Source organism: Corythoichthys intestinalis, chromosome 4, assembly GCF_030265065.1.
Source record: "Corythoichthys intestinalis isolate RoL2023-P3 chromosome 4, ASM3026506v1, whole genome shotgun sequence".
NCBI lineage: Eukaryota > Metazoa > Chordata > Actinopteri > Syngnathiformes > Syngnathidae > Corythoichthys > Corythoichthys intestinalis.
In genome coordinates, this window is record NC_080398.1 from 44,028,809 (window position 1) to 44,049,688 (window position 20,880).

At 38.3% G+C, this 20,880-nt stretch overlaps 1 protein-coding gene across 1 annotated transcript in view; it reads right to left on the reverse strand.

Moving 5' to 3' along the window:
• The window catches only part of stx17 (syntaxin 17), a 37,496-nt gene that overhangs the window by 6,311 nt on the left and 10,305 nt on the right, over nt 1–20,880 (reverse strand). Inside the window, exons 4-6 of the mRNA XM_057834393.1 lie at nt 12,243–12,575; nt 11,787–11,837; nt 6,730–6,816 (exon numbers count right to left, since the gene is read on the reverse strand). Coding sequence (XP_057690376.1) covers nt 6,730–6,816; nt 11,787–11,837; nt 12,243–12,575 — 471 coding nt within the window. The remainder of the gene's footprint in view (nt 1–6,729; nt 6,817–11,786; nt 11,838–12,242; nt 12,576–20,880) is intronic.

The following is a 20,880-nucleotide window of genomic DNA, read 5'->3' on the forward strand; positions in this document are numbered from 1 at the left end:
TCTCTTGCCATTGGCTACGTGAGCCCAGAATCATTATGGGACACGTAGTCCATATACTACATCGAAGAATTCTAAACTGTCATGACTGAATGGAAGTAAAGAAGGCCAAATCAATCCATACCAGTGACTATAGATAATGCTGCAAATATTGTTAATTCAGTACGTGACACAGATGGATTCGGACCACAAATAGGATGTTTTGCTCATGTAGTAAACCTAGCTGCTAAGAGAGCTGTAGCAATCAACAGTGTGCCCCGCCTCACTTTACAAACAGTAAAGATTGTTCTCAGCACTTTTATACAAAATTTCTTAAGATCAGTAAGAAGTAAGCACATAAATATTATGCACTAAAATGGCAATTTAATTTTTGCTCGTTAGCAAAAAAAAAAAAAAAAAAAACAACCCAAAAAAGAAAAAAAAAAATACAATTGTTATTTTTTTTTTCAGAGCATTAAATGTATTGAATTGGATTGAAAATTGTGTCCCTCGTATCGAAAATCGTACCGAACCGTGACTTAACTGTATCGTTGCATCCCTATGGAATACCATTGAAGAAGCTATGATGGGAAAAGTTTTCATTTGCCTAAATGCTTGAGTTATTAAGTAAAAAATTTTTTTTCTTTTTATCTATTCTGTGTTTCTGTGCGGTATCAATATTGTTGTCTTTTACTTAACAGGCATGGTGTATTGTTTTCAGTTGTGATTTCTTAAAAAGTATTTTTGAATTTAAGAGTAAATATCGCAGTTAATTGGGTGTACTTCATCTATTAATATATACTGTATTCCCACTGTGTTATTGTAAATCGGTAAAAAAAAAAAATTGGGGTTGAGGCGCAATAATATCGCATATCGCAATAATTTCTGAGATAAATTATCGCACACTAAAATTTGTTATCGCAACAGGCCTAGCCGCCACCCACTAAATTTGACGCGAAAATTGCATTTGTTCATAGTAGGGCTGTCGAACGATTAAAATTTTTAATCGAGTTAATCACAGCTTAAAAATTAATTAATCGTAATTAATCGCAATTCAAACAATCTATAAAATATGCCATATTTTTCTGTAAATTATCGTTGGAATGGAAAGATAAGACACAAGACAGATATATACATTCAACATACTGTGCATAAGTACTGTATTTGTTTATTAAAGCAGTAAATCAACAAGATGGCATTAACATTATTAACATTCTGTTAAAGCGATCCATGGATAGAAAGACTTGTAGTTCTTAAAAGATACGTAAATGTTAGTACAAGTTACAGAAATTTTATATTAAAACCCCTCTTAATGTTTTCGTTTTAATAACATTTTTAAAATTTTCAATCAAAAAATAAACTAGCAGCTCGCCATTGTTGATGTCAATAATTACACAATGCTCATGGTGCTGATACCCATAAAATCAGTCGCACCCAAGCACCAGCAGAGGGCGATAAAACACCAAAAAACACAAGTAACAAGTGGACATGACACTGTGCTGGCATTTTAATGTTTGAACGGGGCATGTGCGTTAAATGCGTCAAATATTTTGACGTGATTATTTAAAAAATTAATTACCGCCCGTTAACGCAATAATTTTGACAGCCCTAGTTCATAGGTAAGGCACACTGGACTATAAGCCGCAGCTGTCCTCACTGTATTATGGGATATTTACACCAAAAGATATTAACCGATAACACTTTAGTTGACAGCAGCATCATGCGACTGTCATAAGACCAAATGAACCACCATGAAGCTTTGAACCAATTGGCTGCAAAGCTTCTTTTCTTCAAGCAGCTTCATTTCACCCTCACTGTTCCCTTGGGGGAGACAGTCAACCTCTCCTCCCACCTAATGCCAACACTATCGTCATCGAACATGCCTCCTAGCATGCATTGCAGCACTACAGATGTAAATAACAATCAAAATTAATGTTCTGTACTAATTATTTCTTCAGTTACTTTTCCAGTTGTTTCATTAATTGCTAGATATGGTATTTGGTAACACTTGATTTGACAGTGGCGCCATAAAACTGTCATAAGACCATCATAATTATGACAGGACACTGCCATGAGCATTAATGAATGTTTATAACAGATGTCATTTTATCCAGCAAATTATCTACTTTGAAATGGATGTAAAAGATCCAAGTTAGGCATAAATGGAGTTAGTGACATAATTTGCCAGATGACACTTAATGACATCTCTCGCATTCTTTAGTGCCCATGACAGTGTCATGTCATAATTAGGACGGTCTTATGATGCCGCTGTCCAATAAAATGTTACCTATCAACCCAAATAAATCAACAAATAAGCCACACTGGACTGTAAGCCACAGGATTCAAAATGAGGGGGAAAAAGTAGCGGCTTATAGTCCGGAAATTACGGAACTTCATGCTGATGTCACGTTAGGAGCGGAATCACAAAAATCTACAGTATGGAGAAAATTGTGTTACAAAGTTGAAAACGAAAGTCCCAAATGAGATGTTTGTGTAATTTTAACGTACCAGGAGGCCAAACAGAGGCGCGCTTATTTTCTCGATAGATTTTGGGTCAATGTCTATTAATTTTGAGGTATTTATAGGTCATTTCCTATTAATATTGGGTCACTTCCTGATGATTCTGAGACATTCCCTGGTCACTTCCTGTACATTTTGGGGCACCTTCTTAATTGGCAGAAGTGGGTAGTAACGCGCTACATGTACTCCGTTACATTTATTTGAGTAACTTTTTGAGAAAAATGTACTTCTAAGAGTAGCTTTACTAAGCCATTCATTATACTTTTACTTGAGTAGATTTGTGAAGAAAAAAAAAACGCTACTCTTACTCCGCTACTTTGGGCTACACAAGAGTCGTTACATTTTTCCTCTTTATTCTACATATTAGATTTATTTATTTATTTTTAACAACGATGCCAAGAATAGCTCTTCCAATTTCTCCAATGAGACGTCAAAACAATAATCACATGGCGCCATTACATCAATCTGATGCTAGCTTGCCATTTTATGATCACGCCAGCCTGTTTTATCACGTGGCGTCTTAAAAGCACCTTAAAAAATGAAGTATTTGACATAGTGCGCTGCCCTTAACATGACTCGAAAGCGTGGATGTAAAACTCTCTCCCAATTTTTATTTGGCACCGATTGACCACGAAAAACCGGAGATATTTTAATTTCATAATAGAAACTATGAAGGAACTACAGTATTCACTATTCAAACTACTGTAATTTTCGGACTATAAAGCGCACCTGACTATAAGTCACCACCCACCAAATTTGATGTGAAAACTGCATTTGTTCATAGATAAGGCACACTGGACTATAAGCCAGAGCTGTCCTCACTGTATTATGAGATATTTACACCAAAAGATATTAACCGGTAACACTTTAGGTGACAGCAGCATCATAAGACTGTCATGAGACCAAATGAACCACCATGAAGCTTCATTGCTTCAAGAAGCTTCATTTAGCCATCACTGCTCCCTTAGGGGAGATAGTCAACCTCTGCTGTTACCTGCTGTCAACACTGGTGTCTTCCAACATGCCTCCTAGCATGCATGGCAACGCTACAGATGTAAATAACATAATTCATGTTCTGTGCTAATTATTTTTTCAGTTACTGTTCCAGTTGTTTCATTAATTGCTAGTTACGGAATTTGGTAACACTTTATTTGACAGTGGCGCCATAAGACTCATACGACCATCATAAATATGACATGACACTAGAGGTGGGAATCTTTGAGCACCTAGCGATTCGATTACGATTCAGAGGCTACGATTCGATTATAAATACCCCCCCCCCCCATTAGCTGCTAATGTTTTGTACATTAGTTACAAAAACTGTAAAAAAAAAAAAAAAAAAAAAAAAGCCTCGCAGGCTTAAATAAATGACTATTTCAGTATCAAGTTAACAGTTAAAAACAATAAATAATATACTCAAATCCCCATTCTGTATCAGCAGCTTTAAACTACATTCAATTAATTTAATGTTGTTAATCAACCGTTAAAGTTGTTAAAATTGCTCCTGTTATTCCATAATTTCCCTTTTGTCTACTTTCGACATGTGAAAGTTTTAAAACTATTTTAAAGATAGATTCAAGTCAATATTTTTCGATTTAGGAGTATTTTAGATAAAAAGTTAATTTGGTTCGCTTGGGAGGTTCGCTACAACAGCCTTGCAGGGAAGTCTACTGCTTTAATATGGCGGCCGTTTATTAACGCCCGCATCTAGCTTTCTCTACATGTGCTGCCATCGCCACAGTCTGTTCTACATCTACTCCTATATAAATATGATATCTAACTTAACATTATGTATTTTGGACGTACTTTGTAGCAGCTTTTGGCAGCAGTCAGGTATGTTGTTGTTGAGCTAGAGCCGTGAGCTGAGCATTGGCATTACCCGAGGGGCCGGGTAATGACAAGCATGATGTTTAGCTACTCTCGCTCCGTTCCTCATTGCGTCCCGACCGCGCGGCGCGCTGAGTGTGTTTTACTTCCGCTTTACTTGACATATTTCAATAATCGGAATTTGGATGTTTGTGAATCGTTCTCGAATCTTCCACGGCCGAACCGCGAATAATCTAAGAATCGGAAATTTCGCACACCTCTACATGACACTGCCATGAGCATGAATGAATGCTTATGACAGATGTCATTTTGGGTCAATTTGTGGCAAATTACCTCACTTTTGAATGGATGTAAAACATCCGACCTGGATATAAATGGAGTTGTGACAAAATTGACACTTAATGACATCTGTCATAAGCATTCATTAATGCCCATGATAGTGTCATGTCATAATTATGACGCTTATGGAAGTCTTATGATGTCTCTGTCAAATAAAGTGCTGCCGAATACCATCACTAACGATTAATGAAACAACTGGAGCCGTAACAGAAGATATATTTAGCACAAAATACGAATTAACCCAAATTATCAACAAACACGCCGCACTGGAATATAAACCGCAGGATTCAAAATGAGGGAAACAAGTAGCGTCTTATTGTCCGAAAAATACAGAAAGAACGATTTTCTCCACTAGAGCGCACTCATGCTCTTTGGACGAATAATGCTTCATTTCTGTTTTTTTTGTTGTTGTTGCCGGGATTCAATTATTTAATTTTTTTTTGGTATTTCTTTGGCTTACTGTGGTTTTGTAGTTGGTTACTGTACAGGATCATGATAACAACAGTTCATATAGATAAGAATGTGCTGAGAAAAAAATAACCTTGTTTAAAAAAAAATTAAAAAAAAAATCAAACAAAAATAAGCAGGTACTCACAATGTTATTCATTACTCGAGTGTTATTTTCAATGGATACTTTACTTGTACTTGAGTACGTTTTTGTGGATGACTAATTTTGCTTTTATTTGAGTAGTATTATTTTGAAGTAACGCTCCTCTTATTTGAGTAAAATGTTTGGCTACTCTACCCACCTCTGATGACTGGGCAATTTCGAGTTGTTGCTATCAATTTTGGGACAATAATGTGTCGTTTTGACTGATTTTGGGTCACTTTATTATGAGTTTGGAGTATCTCCAGGACTTCCTTTTGATTTCGGGGCATTTATGGGTCACTTATTGTTCAATTTGGGTCGCTTCCTGTTGATTTTGGGTCAATTCCGGGGCACTTTCTTTTGATTGTGGGGCATTACCAGGACTTCCTTTTGATTTTGGGACATTTATGGGTCACTTATTGTTCAATTTGGGTCATTTCCTGTTGATTTTGGGTCAATTCTGGGGCACTTTCTTTTAATTTAGGGGCAATTTGAGGATTTTTGGTCAAAAATAAGAACCACCAATAGAGATTTTTTTTTGCAGGTCAGAGTTGGAAATCAATAGGAGTGAATGGAATGTTTTTGAGGGTTTTGAATGTGTGGAAATGAATGGGGCCACTGAAATTGTATGGGGAGGTTTTTGTCAAATTTTGGTGAAATTGTACGTTTTGTAGAAAAATGGCTGGTAACTATTGTGTGCCTTGATTTTTGTCAACTTTTGTAAGCACTTTGAAAACTTGAATTCGTGTAACATCCAATCATGTGGCTTTTATTCCTTCTGCTGTGAAATTAGTTTACCACTAGGAGACGTCCAATCTATTTTTAAGTGGGAAAGCAGGCAGAAAATAAACATTCTCTTTTCATCCTTCTGCTGTTAATTTAGAATAGTATATCACTAGTAGGCGTCTATTCTATTTGAACAGGAGGGTGGCAGCGAATGACTGCCATCCCTCCCACTTCAAATGGATTGCTGTCAAGGGCAGCCAATGAGTTAAGGACACATTTGTCTACAGTATGTATTTTTCGTATATGTTAGAAGTTTAGGCTGTGGTGGGCAAAAACACCTGAATGAAGTTTGTTAACGATGTTAACTGCGGCTGTGTGGGTGTGCGTCGTCGAGTGTTAAGTGGCTCCAACACGTGATTCACGCCGGTGCTGGCGGGCCAAACGCTCGACATTTTGAGTGTGTCATATGTGCGAAGGCCACCGAGGTACACTCAGCGCTCCGAGTGAGCGCGTGCTGAAATGGTGACCAAAACACCAAGCACTTACTGCGCGCTCTTGTAGCTGCTCCACAAACAGACCACCTCTCCATCCCTCTCCTCTCTCAATTTCCTTAATTGTGGCTTTCCTCCGTATTCGAGCGGATCAATAGGGACAAACGCTGTTGGAATGGCTGGGAGGCAAAGTGCCATCGATCTGCTCGTCTCCCAAACACGGCGTTTGTGAGTTGACACATTAACACACAGCATACACACCTTCCCCAGGCTTTTGGACCCCTCCTCCACGTTGGCGACGGCCGTGTTGACGTTGCCTTCAATGCTGTCAATCATCTCCTGCTGGGACTAGAACACAGGGGTTACACTCACTTACACACACGCATATTCTGGCACAAACTCATTTGCACACGCATCTAGCTGTCATGTATAGCTTTTAACTATTATAAGGGTGAGCGCGTGTAGGTCGGATGCATTTAAAGAAGATTACGTTTGTCGAGTTGTGTGTGTGCGTAGCTCATGAAATATTCAGAGTGGCAGCTGTCTCTCTCCCTATGAGGGCCACATGGACACAGTGACCAAATAACAAGGAGGGCACTTTCCATCGCCTCCACCTCACCACCACTTTCCATTCATAACACTTCACATTCACAATAACACACAAAAGCTTTATTTGCTTTGATTTTGCTACATGCATTCGCCATCCCGAATAAATATTTCAATTGAGACAATACAAGGCGAAGAGGTGTATTTAAAATAAAATCTCCCCAACAACAAAATATTATGACTTTATTCATGTTGCTTTTCTTGTATTTCAGCATGGCCTGAAATAAATTGGAACTCCATTGTGAATGAGATTTTTTTTTCTGAGTGTTAAAATTGAGCCGCAGTTTTTGCACATCCACATCCATGACTTGACCATTTATTTCTTGTAATCAACGCGTGTTCATCAGAAGAATTTCCGTATAGAGGTCGACCGATATACAGTATGGAGTATTTTCCGACATCGACCGATTAACAAAAAAAATAAAAATAAAAATAAATAAATAAATAAATTTAAAAAAGCTGATATAAAAAAGGATTTTGATCAGGCATCTGTGTGGGCAACTGCGGCCACCGCTGACTGATGGTAGGACCCCGGAAGGACCCTGCTGCAGCTTGAAGGAGAAGGGTCTAACAGTAGCCCAGAGCCAAGCAACAGCCGCTACAAACCACGCCTCATAAAGACCACGCCTGCTGTTGGTACAGTGGCACGAAGAATTCTTTTACTATGCGAAGTTCAAAGGGTTTTTGAGACAATAGGCCCTATTCCTAATCCTTACCCTAAACCTAACTAGACACAGGGGTATTGCGGACACAGGGACATGCCTAAACATAACTAGATTGTGACATTTTGCTATGTTTGGAAGTCATTTAATGTTGTGAATCAACCATTAAAGTTGTTAAAATTGCTCCCGTTAGTGCATTATTATTTACCTTATGTCTACGTTCGACATGTGAAAGTGTTAAAACTGTTTAAAGTGATCCTCGATCTTTAAGACAATTAATTCTTAAAAGATAAATGTTAGTATGCATTATATGAATATGATATTAAAACTCCTCTTAATGTTTTTGTTTTAATAAAGTTTGTAAAATTATTTTAAGTGATAGGTCGCCATTCTTGTTACGTCGCAGTGCGTGACATCACAGCGCCCGTTGCTGAACTTTCAGCGTGTCACTCTTAGCTACCCCAACATGTCGTCAGTTCTGCCCTTCCAATTTGAACCAGATCGGAAAAGTGAAGAGCAGGACAGCACGCAGCGTGGCTGACTGTCCTCATTAAATTCGTCATCCTGACGGGAACAAATCCTGGAATCGAGTGTAATCCATGTCTTGTACATTGTAATGCGTGGTAGGTAGGATACGTGAATAAAAGTACCAAAAGGGGCCACTTATGCACATTTATTCACAAAAAAGTATTTCCACCTTGACCACTCCTCACTCGGGAGCTCAGCGGTACGCACACACGCGTTCCCAGACGAACTCCAACATAAAAGTAAGGTCCGTGTCAGAGTCACTGTCGTCATTGTAGCGTGCCATATTGCTTTAATTATTTGGTATGATTTGGGGAAAACTCCCACGAAGAATAGTAAACAAAAAAGATAACAATAGTAATCCAACTCCACGTTTTTTTCACTCACTCGAAGATCCAGGAAGTAGACCGATCCCATGGCAATGTTGCAGCCGCGATCAGGCCGTCAAATGCACAAAATAGACTGATCCGAAAAGCCGCTGTGGGACCATCGAATCCAGAAAATAGACAGATGCGAAACCAATATTGCAGCCGCAGTGGGACCGTCGGATCCAGAAAATAGACGAATCTTTTACTTGACTAAGGATCCAGGAAAAATGTTTGGGCGCCAGTTGTAACGTGTGGTAGGTAGGATACGTGCATACAGGGACCAAAAAGGGGAGAAGCTTCAACTTATGCACATTTATTCACAAAAAATAATAATTCCACCTTGACCACTCACTTCACTCCCCTTGTTTTAATTTGACTGGAAATTGCATCCAAAAGCAGCACATCGTGGCATTTTACTTCGCGAGTTTAGGCAGCAATACGCAATTGTTGTATACGCTACACATTTGGAAACATCCCATTTACGTCATCACTGCGAGCCCGCAAAACATGGCGCCAACTATTGGTCAAAATGTCTACTAAATATTATAAAATATTTCCAATGATTTAACATTTTATGTGTTTCTAACAACATATTTTAGTACAAGTGAACAATTGTGGTTTATTAGAGCTTACATGTATTCAAGGTAGAGGATCACTTTAAGCATTTAAAGATAGATTGAAGTCAAGCTTCAGGAGCAACATTTGATAAACTGAGAACACTGGCAGAATGATCATCGACGTGGACAGCGCTTTTACGTGTCAAAAATAAGGTAAGCCGTCATCAGACGTCTCAGTAGACTGCATCAACGTTTTCGTGTGCTGTGATGCAAAAAATAATCAAACTGCTGTGTTTCACTGTATATCCGAATCAAATGTAAAGCACACGTTAGCGCTGGATGCTGACTATCTCCATAATAACATTGGAATAAGTTGGCTCATTCAATAATTTACTGTGAAGATCTGCAAACATTTTTACATCACTCTCCAGCTCCGTCACTAGAACAGGAGAGTACAAGCTGTCACTAGCGAACTTGACACATGTATGCGACTCGTCTCATCACATATTTTCTGTTCATTTTGCTTTTGCTGCTCATTTTGTGAAATATCGATGGTGCTGTACTTCTCATTAACATTCCGCTGCGGTTCAAATTGGAAGGGCAGAACCGACGACATGTTTATGTAGTTAAAGAGTGACACTGTGGAAGTCCGGCAACGTACCCATGTGACGTCCCTGCGTCGTCAACAACAATGGCAACCTACTAGTTATAATAATTTTGCAAATTTTATTAAAACGAAAACATTGAGAGGGGTTTTAACATCAAATTAGTATGACTTGTAGTAACATTGATTTTTTAAGAACTACATCTTTCTATCCATGATTCCCTTTAAGAGGGCAGCTGTTTACTAATGCCGCAGAGTCTGTCATTTCGCATCTAGTTCTATATACAGTATATGTGATATCTATGAGACGCATCAGACGCTGTAGCATCATGTGGGCGGAGTTTGTCAGGGCGTGGTTTATAACGGCTGTCGCTCGGCTCTGGGCTGCGTCAGGCAGCTTGAAGGCAGGCTGCGACAGGACGCTTCAGGCTTGCCTATTTTGTAAATATTGCAAGATTTGTTGTTTGATGTTTTTTTATCTTGAATGAGAGAATATGCAATGTTGCTTTAGCCTTTGAAGGTATTTACTGAGTGATCCTTACACTCTAAATATAACTTGTAGCGGTAATGTAGCATTTATGTTAGCACTAGCTTTAGCATGACGAACATCCTCTTAAACTTTCTCACTTGCTTACATCTCGTTGTGATGTCCTGGTGGGTTTAATTATTTAAAATAATGTACTGTTCTTGCTGAGTGCGTATAATCACAAGAGGAAGTGCTGTGTTCATTAGTTTGGTAGCACTGGACTGAATTAATCGCAAAACTATTTTTTTGTTACTATTTTTGGGTGTCTGGAACAGATTCATTGGACTCACACCTATAACGGCTTTTAAATGCGACTTTCTGGAATTGATGAATCCTATTAAAATTCTGTAAGATGGAACACAGCTAAGAATTTCCCCGTAATATAAGATGTGACAGTATTTTTGCTTCTATTGTTCTTGTGGTTTTGAATACTAATTTATCATACCCCCCCACCCCAAATTGATGGGGAAAGGTACATCCAGTACACCGTTATGTATGGTGACAATAACGAAAATAAAATATGAATACTCTGAATGATCCGTTGTTAGCCTGCAACATTTCTGCAGTGTCGGTTTAGGTGAAGCAAATGTGCGTACGGTTTGAGCAATTTAGAAAAAGAACAATTGGATGGTGAGATGAACTTGTGTATGAACTCAATTATTTGCAATGCAGTTTGTGAGCTTTACCTAGCACATGTTCACACAGGCTTGAACAGTAATGAACATTGAAAAAAAAGTAATTGGATGATAAAATGAAACTACAGCCAGTTGAGTTTTGCTCCTCTTATTTTTGCCATGTCAATCACCATATGCATTGTTTTTAGGAAATGGGGAGGGGCATATTTGTGTACGGACAGTTAAAAATGTAAAGGCCTTAATGATATCAAATGATAAATTCGGGACTGTGAAAAAGAAACATGTTGTACAATTTAGCAAAAGAGAAATTATTTGAAAAACTGGAAAATAACAAACACCTTGCACATGCACACACCCACACACAGTATTTCCACTGTGATTCTGTACTAGAATACGACTCCCCCAGCGGCATTGTTCCCCCTCGAGATGCTGGAACAACATGTCTATGCTCTTTCTGCTCCTCCACTAGCCTGTTTGAACCATCGCTACATCTTCACTCTCTCTCGCCGCCACTGTTAATCTCCCGTGCCCCCATCCCAAAGGATAAAGTGATAATCTGAACCGTCTGTTCTCCACCTGCTCCAATGCATCCCCATGGTGCCCACATCCCCGCCCGTAGACATCTACCGCCCCCTCCGAATCCTCCATAGCTTCTTGTCTTCTGCTCAAGCTTTCCCGCACCTCTGCTGAGAGCCCCCTCGGGGTACTCCACAGTGGTCCTTAAACTGATCTGCTCTCTCAAAGGAGTCCCATCAGCAGCATAAACAGAGTGGAACAGGGGAAAAAAATAGCAGATAGACACAACGAGTAAAAGCCAGTTGTTGTTTAGACTTACGTGGACGAGCACAGAGAAGCTTGTCACCAAACTGCTTAGCTCCTGCAGATCCTGAAAGGCAAAAGTACATTGCAGTGCATGTATTACATTTTGTATTGTGTTTCTTTAAAAAACAAAACAAAACAAAAACAACTTTCAATTTCCATTCATCTCTGTTGTGTTTAAATTGTATTTTTATTTCTTAATTTATTGAAAAAAAAGTTCTATTCAGGTTTAGGTGCTATTATTACGTATGTCCCCAATCCAATCACGTGACTGGAAATCGGACCGATCGTGCAACTTTTCAGAGGATCTGAATCGGGTGAAACTGTAACATGTTTGGAACCTTTGTTGAAATAAAAATTTAAAAAAAAAATTTTCGGTATCGGATCGGGAGTTGGTATCGGCCGATTCTTAAAATCAGGTGACTCCGACTCAGGTGCAAAAATATGCGATCATGACATCCCTAGTTATTACCTCTTCGAGGTCGTCCCAGGATTCTGCAGCACTTTCTTCTGCAGGGATCTCCGGCAGCTGGGACTGAATTTGCCAGCCAGAAACCAACTCTTCATCCACATCGTCATTAGCGTGGTCAGTGCCGGACCCACAGCCAGACGGCCGATCTGAGTCGGGTGACGGTGAGAACGCCGTGGGCTGAATGGTCGGGTTAGAGTGCAACTGTAGGAAATCTCGCACAGCGACGGACGCCCTGTCCTTGACCGGCTTGACAAGCTTCTCGAGAGCTGCGGCGTCTTCCGCCCGGACGCGGCTGCACAGCTTCTCCATTTCTCTGATGTTGGCTCGTAGTTGCTGCAGCGAAGACAAGATGGTTAACTTTGAGTTTACGTATTCTCCTTTTACACAGTGGGGCAAATAAGTATTTAGTCAACCACCAATTGTGCAAGTTCTCCTACTTGAAAAGATTAGGGAGGACTGTAATTGTCAACATGGGTAAACCTCAACCATGAGAAACAGAATGTGGGAAAAAAATCACATTGTTTGATTTTTAAAGAATTTATTTCAAAAATTGAGTGGAAAATAAGTATCTGGTCACCTACAAACAAGCAAGATTTCTGGCTGTCAAAGAGGTCTAACTTCCTTTAACGAGGTCTAACAAGGCTCCACTCGTTACCTGTATTAATGGCACTTTTTTTTACCTCATTATCGGTATAAAAGACACCTGTCCACAACCATGTGATTTTCTGGGGTTTTTCCACATTCTGTCTCTCATGGTTGAGGTTTACCCATGTTGACAATTACAGGCCTCTCTAATATTTTCAAGTGGGAGAACTTAGAACTTAGTGGTTGACTAAAAACTTATTTGCCCCACTGTATATGTGTGTTCTCCTTGGGTAGGACAGTCCGCTAAAATACAGATGTATGATTAAAGACAGCCGTTTTAAAGTGAATTTAAAAAATTGTTTAAAAAAAATAAACACCTAACACTTGGTGATGCACTTTGACATTGGGCATGAATTTAACTGCGGTGACAGAACCAAACCTGACAATGTGAACTACCAAGTTGCCCAGCTTGACTGTGAGGGTTTACCTGCCAACCTCTTTTAATACCCTTGCAAAAGACAGCATTTTTTTCTTCTTCGAGTAATGAAGCTGACATGGATATATTCTGGCTTCGGAAGTTTAACAACCAAATTTCAGTTCTCCCGCAATGTGTATTTCAAACAAGTATTACTGTAGGTTTCACCAATTTTGAAGGATTCTGGTACGAAAAGGCTTATGATTCGTTCCTGTAATTGACAGATCATTCTATCTGATCACAACCCGCATTTAACCCAAGCTAATTTCTTCTTGCTAATTTCCTTCACACAAAGCCTGCTACATTGATGGAAATGTTGAGAGAGCTACGTGTGGTGGTGGGGGCTTAATAAACCAGGGACAGTGTAACCAGGAGCCCCTTCATCCAACTATGCCCTGAGGGTAACAGAGGGATTACATCTCAGTCCTTCAGCCTTGAGGCCGCAGCCTGATCCGGACTAAACGGGGTCAATGTATTGCATATTCATTGTTCAATATTTTGCTATTTAGGTTCCATGAATAAATGTTGAACGTAAACTCAAGTAGATTAATCTGAAAAACCAAGCCAATACCAAAGAGTCTTGTCTGAACGTATCAATATCTGCACCTAACTACTAACCTACCTCAGGGGAACATCCAAAACAGAAAATAATAAGGACAAGCTAAAAGGTACTAATAAACTAACTTGTTCCTGAAGGTGGCCTAACCAGTTATTGTTTTTACGGGGCAAATACTTTTTCACACATGGCCAGTAGGATGTATTGACTGGGAAAAATCGTGTTGGTTCATTCCACTCAAATGGATCTAGATGAACTCTTGCTTTCTAATATATATACGTTGCTAATGGTACCCCAAAAATTTTCTACTCATTGTTTCCAGTCAGCTTTTTATATTTAGTATTAAAAATGTCGATGCCGATCGATCGGGTCCGATCACGTCATTTTCAAAGTATCGGAATCGGCATAAAAATATCAGACATGCCTTTTTTAATATATATACATGCATATATATATATATATATATATATATATATATATATATATATATATATATATATATATATATATATACACACACACACACATATATACCGGTATATATATATATATATATATATATATATATATATATATATATATATATTTATATTTTTTTTTATTAAATCATTTTCTAATTGTATTTAACGTTACAGACAAAATGTCTTACACTCATCCAGAGTCTTTAGTTTTGGCTTAAAGTAGGGCTGTCAAATTTATCGCGTCAACGGCGGTAATAACATTAAAATATTTAACGCAATTAACGCATGCGCTGCACTACCCACTCACGCATTGTCGCGTTCAATCTATAATGGCACCGTATTACGTATACATAGAGCTAAAAGACAACGTAAAATGAGTAGAGAGAATTTTGGCAGCCTTTGAAGCCTTTTTTTCTTCTTGAGGATTTATTGTCATAATAAACAAATACAGTACTTATGTACTGTATGTTGAATGTATATATTCGTCCGAGTTTTATTCATTTTTTTCTTAATGCATTGCCAAAATGTATATGATTGGGAAAAATTATCGGGAATGATTGGAATTGAATCAGGAGCAAAAAAAAAAGCAATCGCATAGGGAAATATCGGGATTGGCAGATACTCAAACTAAAACGATCGGGATCGGATCGGGAGCAAAAAAACATGATCGGAACAACCATATTTAATATTAATAATTAGTAATAATTAGCATGTAGCATGTTTTCTGGAAACCGGCATCCTCGGGAGCATTGTCAAAAGCCACGTCGATGCAATGTTTTCAATTTTCCGCGACGTTCTTGCAGGGACCCTGCAGGGAAAGCCATCGTCTGACGCAGGCTCTGTAAGTTTCCCACCGTTTTTGTGAAAATTCTTGCACGTCTTCGCCCTGAACAGAGAAGAGATACATATAGAATCGTTTTGATGTTCTTGGACTAACTTTTATTTGTCTATTTTTAATCTTCGCTAGTGGCGGAGCTGGATGCGGTCGACGCCATGTTGTGTGTTTTTCAAACCATGGCAACAATCGTCGTCTACTAGGGGTGGACGTGACCTAAAACCACTTCACACACTGACTATTGTACTCCGCTGTCTCAATACCACAGCGCCACAGAAAAAAAAAAAAAGACCGACACAAAGACGCTAAGTATTAAAAAATGACTGGTAACCGTGAGTGGAAACTTTTTTTGGGTACTGATTAGCAACGTATATATATTATAAAGCAGAGTTCATGTAGATACACTTGAGTGGAACGGAATTCATTTTCTAAACACTTTTTCCATGGTCCCAATACAGCCTACTGGTAGCTTTCAGAAACTTCTTTTACTTTAAATTAGGGCTGTCAAAAGATTAAAATTTTTAATCGAGTTTATTTCAGCTTAAAAATTAATCATAATTAATTATAATTAATCGCAATTCAAACCATCTATAAAATATCCCATATTTTTCTGTAAATTATTGTTGGAATGAAAAGATAAGACACAAGATGGATATATACATTCAACATATGGTACATAAGTACTAGAGGTGTGCAAAATTTCCGATTCACAAACATCCAAATTCCGATTATTGAAATATGCCAAGTAAAGCGGAAGTACAACACACTCAGCGCGCTGCGCGGTCAATGAGGAACGGAGCGAGAGTAGCTAAACATCATGCTTCTCAATACCCAGCCCCTCGGGTAATGCCAATGCTCAACTCACGGCTCTAGCTCAACTCATGCCACGAGATAAAAAAACACAACAACATAACTGACTGCTGGCGAAAAGCTGCTACAAAGTACATCCACATAATGTTGCGGTAGATATCATTTATATAGGACTAGATGCATTATAGATTCGGTAGCGTTAGCAGCACACCTACAAAAAGCTAGATGCGGGCGTTAGTAAACGGCTGCCATCTTAAAGCAGTACACTTCCCTGCAAGGCTGTTGTAGCGAACCTTCCAAACAAACCTAATTAACTTTTTATGTAAAATACTCCTAAATCGGTAAAATATTGACTTGAATCGATCTTTAAAATAGTTTTAAAACTTTCAAATGTCGAAAGTAGACAAAAGGGAAATTATGGAATAACGGGAGCAATTTTAACAACTTTAAATTCCGATTATTGAAATATGCCAAGTAAAGCGAAAGTACAACACACTCATCGCGTCGCGCGGTCTTCGACGCAATGAAGAACGGCGCGAGAGTAGCTAAACATCATGCTTCTCATTACCCGGCCCCGCGTGTAATGCCAATGCTCAACTCACGGCTCTAGCTCAACTCATGCCACGAGATAAAAAACACAACAACATACCTGACTGCTGCCGAAAAGCTGCTACAAAGTACATCCACATAATGTTACGGTAGATATCATTTATATAGGACTAGATGCATCATAGATTCGGTAGCATTAGCAGCACATCTACAAAAAGCTAGATGCGGGCGTTAGTAATTGGCCGCCATCTTAAAGCAGTACACTTCCCTGCAAGGCTGTTGTAGCGAACCTTCCAAGCGAACCTAATTATCTTTTTATCTAAAATACTCCCAAATCGGTAAAATATTGACTTGAATCTATCTTTGAAACAGTTTTAAAACTTTCACATGTCGAAAGTAGACAAAAGGGAAATTATGGAATAACGGGAGCAATTTTAACAACTTTAACGGTTGATTCACAACATTAAATTAATTGAATGTAGTTTAAAGCTGCTGATACAGAATGGGGACTGGAGTTTTTTATTTACTGTTATTTTTGGATATTTGTTTACTGCTATATGTCAACTTGATACTGAAATAGTAGTTTGGTTTAGCCTGAGAGTATTTTTGAACAATTTTGGAACTAATGTACAAAACTTAAAAAAAAAAAAAAAAAAAGGAGGGGGGTGCATCAATAATCGTTTTATAATCGAATCGGAGCCTCTGAATCATAATCGAATCGTTAGGTGCCCAAAGATTCCCAGCTCTACAATTAACGCACATGCCCCGCTCAAACAGATTAAAATGACAGTGTGCAATGTCCACTTGTTACTTGTATTTTTTTTTGGAGTTTTGTCGCCCTCTGCTGGCGCTTGGGTGCGACTGATTTTATGGGTTTAAGCACCCATGAGAATTGTGTAATTATTGACATCAACAATGGCGGGCAACTAGTTTATTTATTTATTGAAAATTTTACAAATTTTATTAAAACGAAAACATTAAGAGGGGTTTTAATATAACATTTCTATAACTTGTACTATACTACTAACTACTCATTTATCTTTCAAGAACTACAAGTCTTTCTATCGATGGATCGCTTTAACAGAATGTTAATAATGTTAATGCCATCTTGTTGATTTATTGTTATAATAAACAAATACAGTACTTATGTACCATATGTTGAATGTATATATCCATCTTGTGTCTTATCTTTCCATTCCAACAATAATTTACAGAAAAATATGGCATATTTTATAGATGGTTTGAATTGTGATTAATTACAATTAAGATTAATTAATTTTTAAGCTGTAATTAACTCAATTAAAAATTTTAATCGTTTGACAGCCCTAATTATAATGTATTCTTATGGGAGAATCCGGCTAGACATACAGCCATTTCAACTTACAAACCAGGTCCTGGAACGAATTAAATCCGTATGTAGAGGTACCACTGTATATTAAATTAAATGCCATGTTAAATTCTTTTATTTTGATGTGACGGAGCACCACAATATATGTGTAAAATATGTAGGGGAAACCCTGGTATCTGTCATTGTAGCAGCTGTGGAAGCTGTTTAAATACTGCATTTTATGTTCACCTGGTTTACTTTTGTCTGATAATTGCATTTCTTTTGATGATCATCAGTATTACCACAGGAAAACTATACAAACATTTTTAGCGAAGAAATTATTTTTATAGCACTTTAGATGTTATTGCTCATAAGGCAGAACATTTAACTCCAATTTTCGTTTGTCTTTTGAGGTGAATTGTTCAAGAACATTTCTGAAGACTTTTAGGGGCTGCTGACTTTGGAGGTTCCACTATATGCTTTCCTGTCCTTATGTCTAGTACACGTAACTCAAAGTGCACAAATACATGAGTCGGGATTAAAACCATGGAGACACAAAAAAGCACTCTGTGCACATCCCAGGGGACTCGGAGCAGAGCTTTGAGAAGATTGGTGGGAGACTACTGGCTTCCAGGCAACAACGTTCCTTGGGGAATTTTACACCCATCATGAGTTAACACACACTCATAAACACATTCATTCAAGGTTGGAACATCTGATATTTTTGCAGTTTTTCGAGTGAATGATGTGTTAAGGAGGCCATTCAAATTCCCTAAAGGCTGTAAGAGTTAGTCAGTTAAACAAAAAATGTGTAAAATTTGCCCTAAATGTTGCCTCTGCAGGATGTACCATGTCTGGCCCACAACTGGGCTGGAAATTTTTTTTTTATCAGAACACAATGAGATGCATTTTTGTGTATTTTTTTTTTTTTTTAAATAATACATTGAAATTGACAATAGAAGGAATTTATGATGACACATCATTTTTTGGGTCATTTTATTGATATATTCACATACATACACGTACAGTGCCCTCCCTAATTATTGGCACCCCTGGTTAAGATGTGTTTTTTAGCTTCTTATATATTTTTTTAAATTCAAATAATATGGGACCTTAATGGAAAAAAAGAGAAAAATCCAACCTTCAATACAAGTGCATTTATTCAGTGGGGAAAAAATCCCACATAAAGAAATAATTATTTGACATCACAATTATTAGCACCCCTGGTGTTAATACCTTGTACAACCCCCTTTTGCCAACAAAACAAGGTCTGGGGACTGAGATGGCCATGGGAGGAGCTTGATTTTGTGTCTGGTGAACCATTTCTGTGTAGATTTGGGCATATGTTTAGGGTCATTGTCTTGCTGAAAGACCCAGTGACGACCCATCTTCAGCTTTCGGGCAGAGGGCAACAGATTTTGATTTAAAATGTCCTGGTATTTCAAAGCATTCATGATGCCATGCACCCTAACAAGGTTCCCAGGGCCTTTGGAAGCAAAACAGCCCCACAGCATCACTGACCCAACCCCATACTTCACAGTGGGTATGAGGTGCTTTTTTAGCAGGCGCATCTTTCGTGGCACGCCAGACCCACTTAAGAGTGTTTGTTGCCAAAAAGCTCAATCTTGGTCTCATCTGACCATAGCACACGGTCCCAGGCTTGGACTGGTCAAATAATTGTTTCTTTATGTGGGATTTTTTTCCCACTGAATAAATGCACTTGTATTGAAGGTTGGATTTTTCTCTTTTTTTCCATTAAGGTCCCATCTTATTTGAATGAAAAAAAATTATTAGAAGCTAAAAAACACATCTTAACCAGGGGTGCCAATAATTATGGAGGGCACTGTATCTAAAATATTCAAGGTTCCACTATACTGCAAAGCACAGCATTGTTTTTATTGTTGTTTTTCATAAATAATCACACATGAAAAAAATATTCAAATGAAAATAAAAAATATATATTTTTGAGATGCAGGGATTTACATTGATAATCACATGTTAAAAATATTACAATGATAATAAAGAAATTTATAGATATGGGTTTTACATTAATAATTACACATTAAAAAATATTAAAACAAAAATGAAAAAATATAAATAGTATATATAAGAGCGATACAGGGATGGTAGGCTATTTTTATGGTTTCCTTTAATGTGATGGTCTTGGAGAATTCTGCCCAGCGACAGCAATATATCACAGTCTGATAAGGAGCCTATACATTTAATATGGTTTCATAGTAATAACCGTCCCCTGAGGAAAACCACAAATAAAAAATGAGTCCTGTGACAAAACAGAGTTTGACACGAGCCAAACTGAGTCTTTTATTGGTTATTTTCAAACTGTGGTTGCCATTCACTCAAACAATAAGTTCTAATGTCCTGCCACTGAATGGATACTTTAATAGTCTCAAACATGGGGAAAGATTGCTGCAACAGCATGCATGCATAGACTATACAAGACCAGGTCACAGCAGTCTTCAGTGTCTTACCAGCCCCTGCGGTGTTTGTTTTAGCGCTAGAATAAAGTTTAAATTCTTGAAGTTGTGTATTTATTTTGATGTGCACACATGTGGTTGGCAAAACCAAACACTTATATACTAGTACAGGGTAGAGGTTAGATTTTGTGCCCGAACCCGACCCGACCCGGTCGGGCCCACAATTTAAGCATTCACGTTCGGGTCAGGTCGGGTCGGGCCGCCATGCCGGACTAATAAATTATTTAAAAAAAAAAAAAAAAAAAAATGGAGAGCATGCTCTCTGTATTGCGCTTTTGCTTGTGCGTGTGCACGAACGCCGTGGCGCCGGCCGCTTTTTCTTCTTGTCCTCCCGCTGCACGGCCGAGGCGCCGCCCTCTCCTGTTCCCTCTCCTTGTCAGAGAGGCGCGTCCATGTGAGAACAATATCCCACACACTCAGAAATATGTTTAACAAACTTTCCCAGCGTTATTTCGTTGTGTGAATGCTTTGATAATTCTCAAAAAAATATGTAGATTATTTAAACATTAAGAAAACTTGCGTTTTTTTCTGCCAACTCGAAGAAA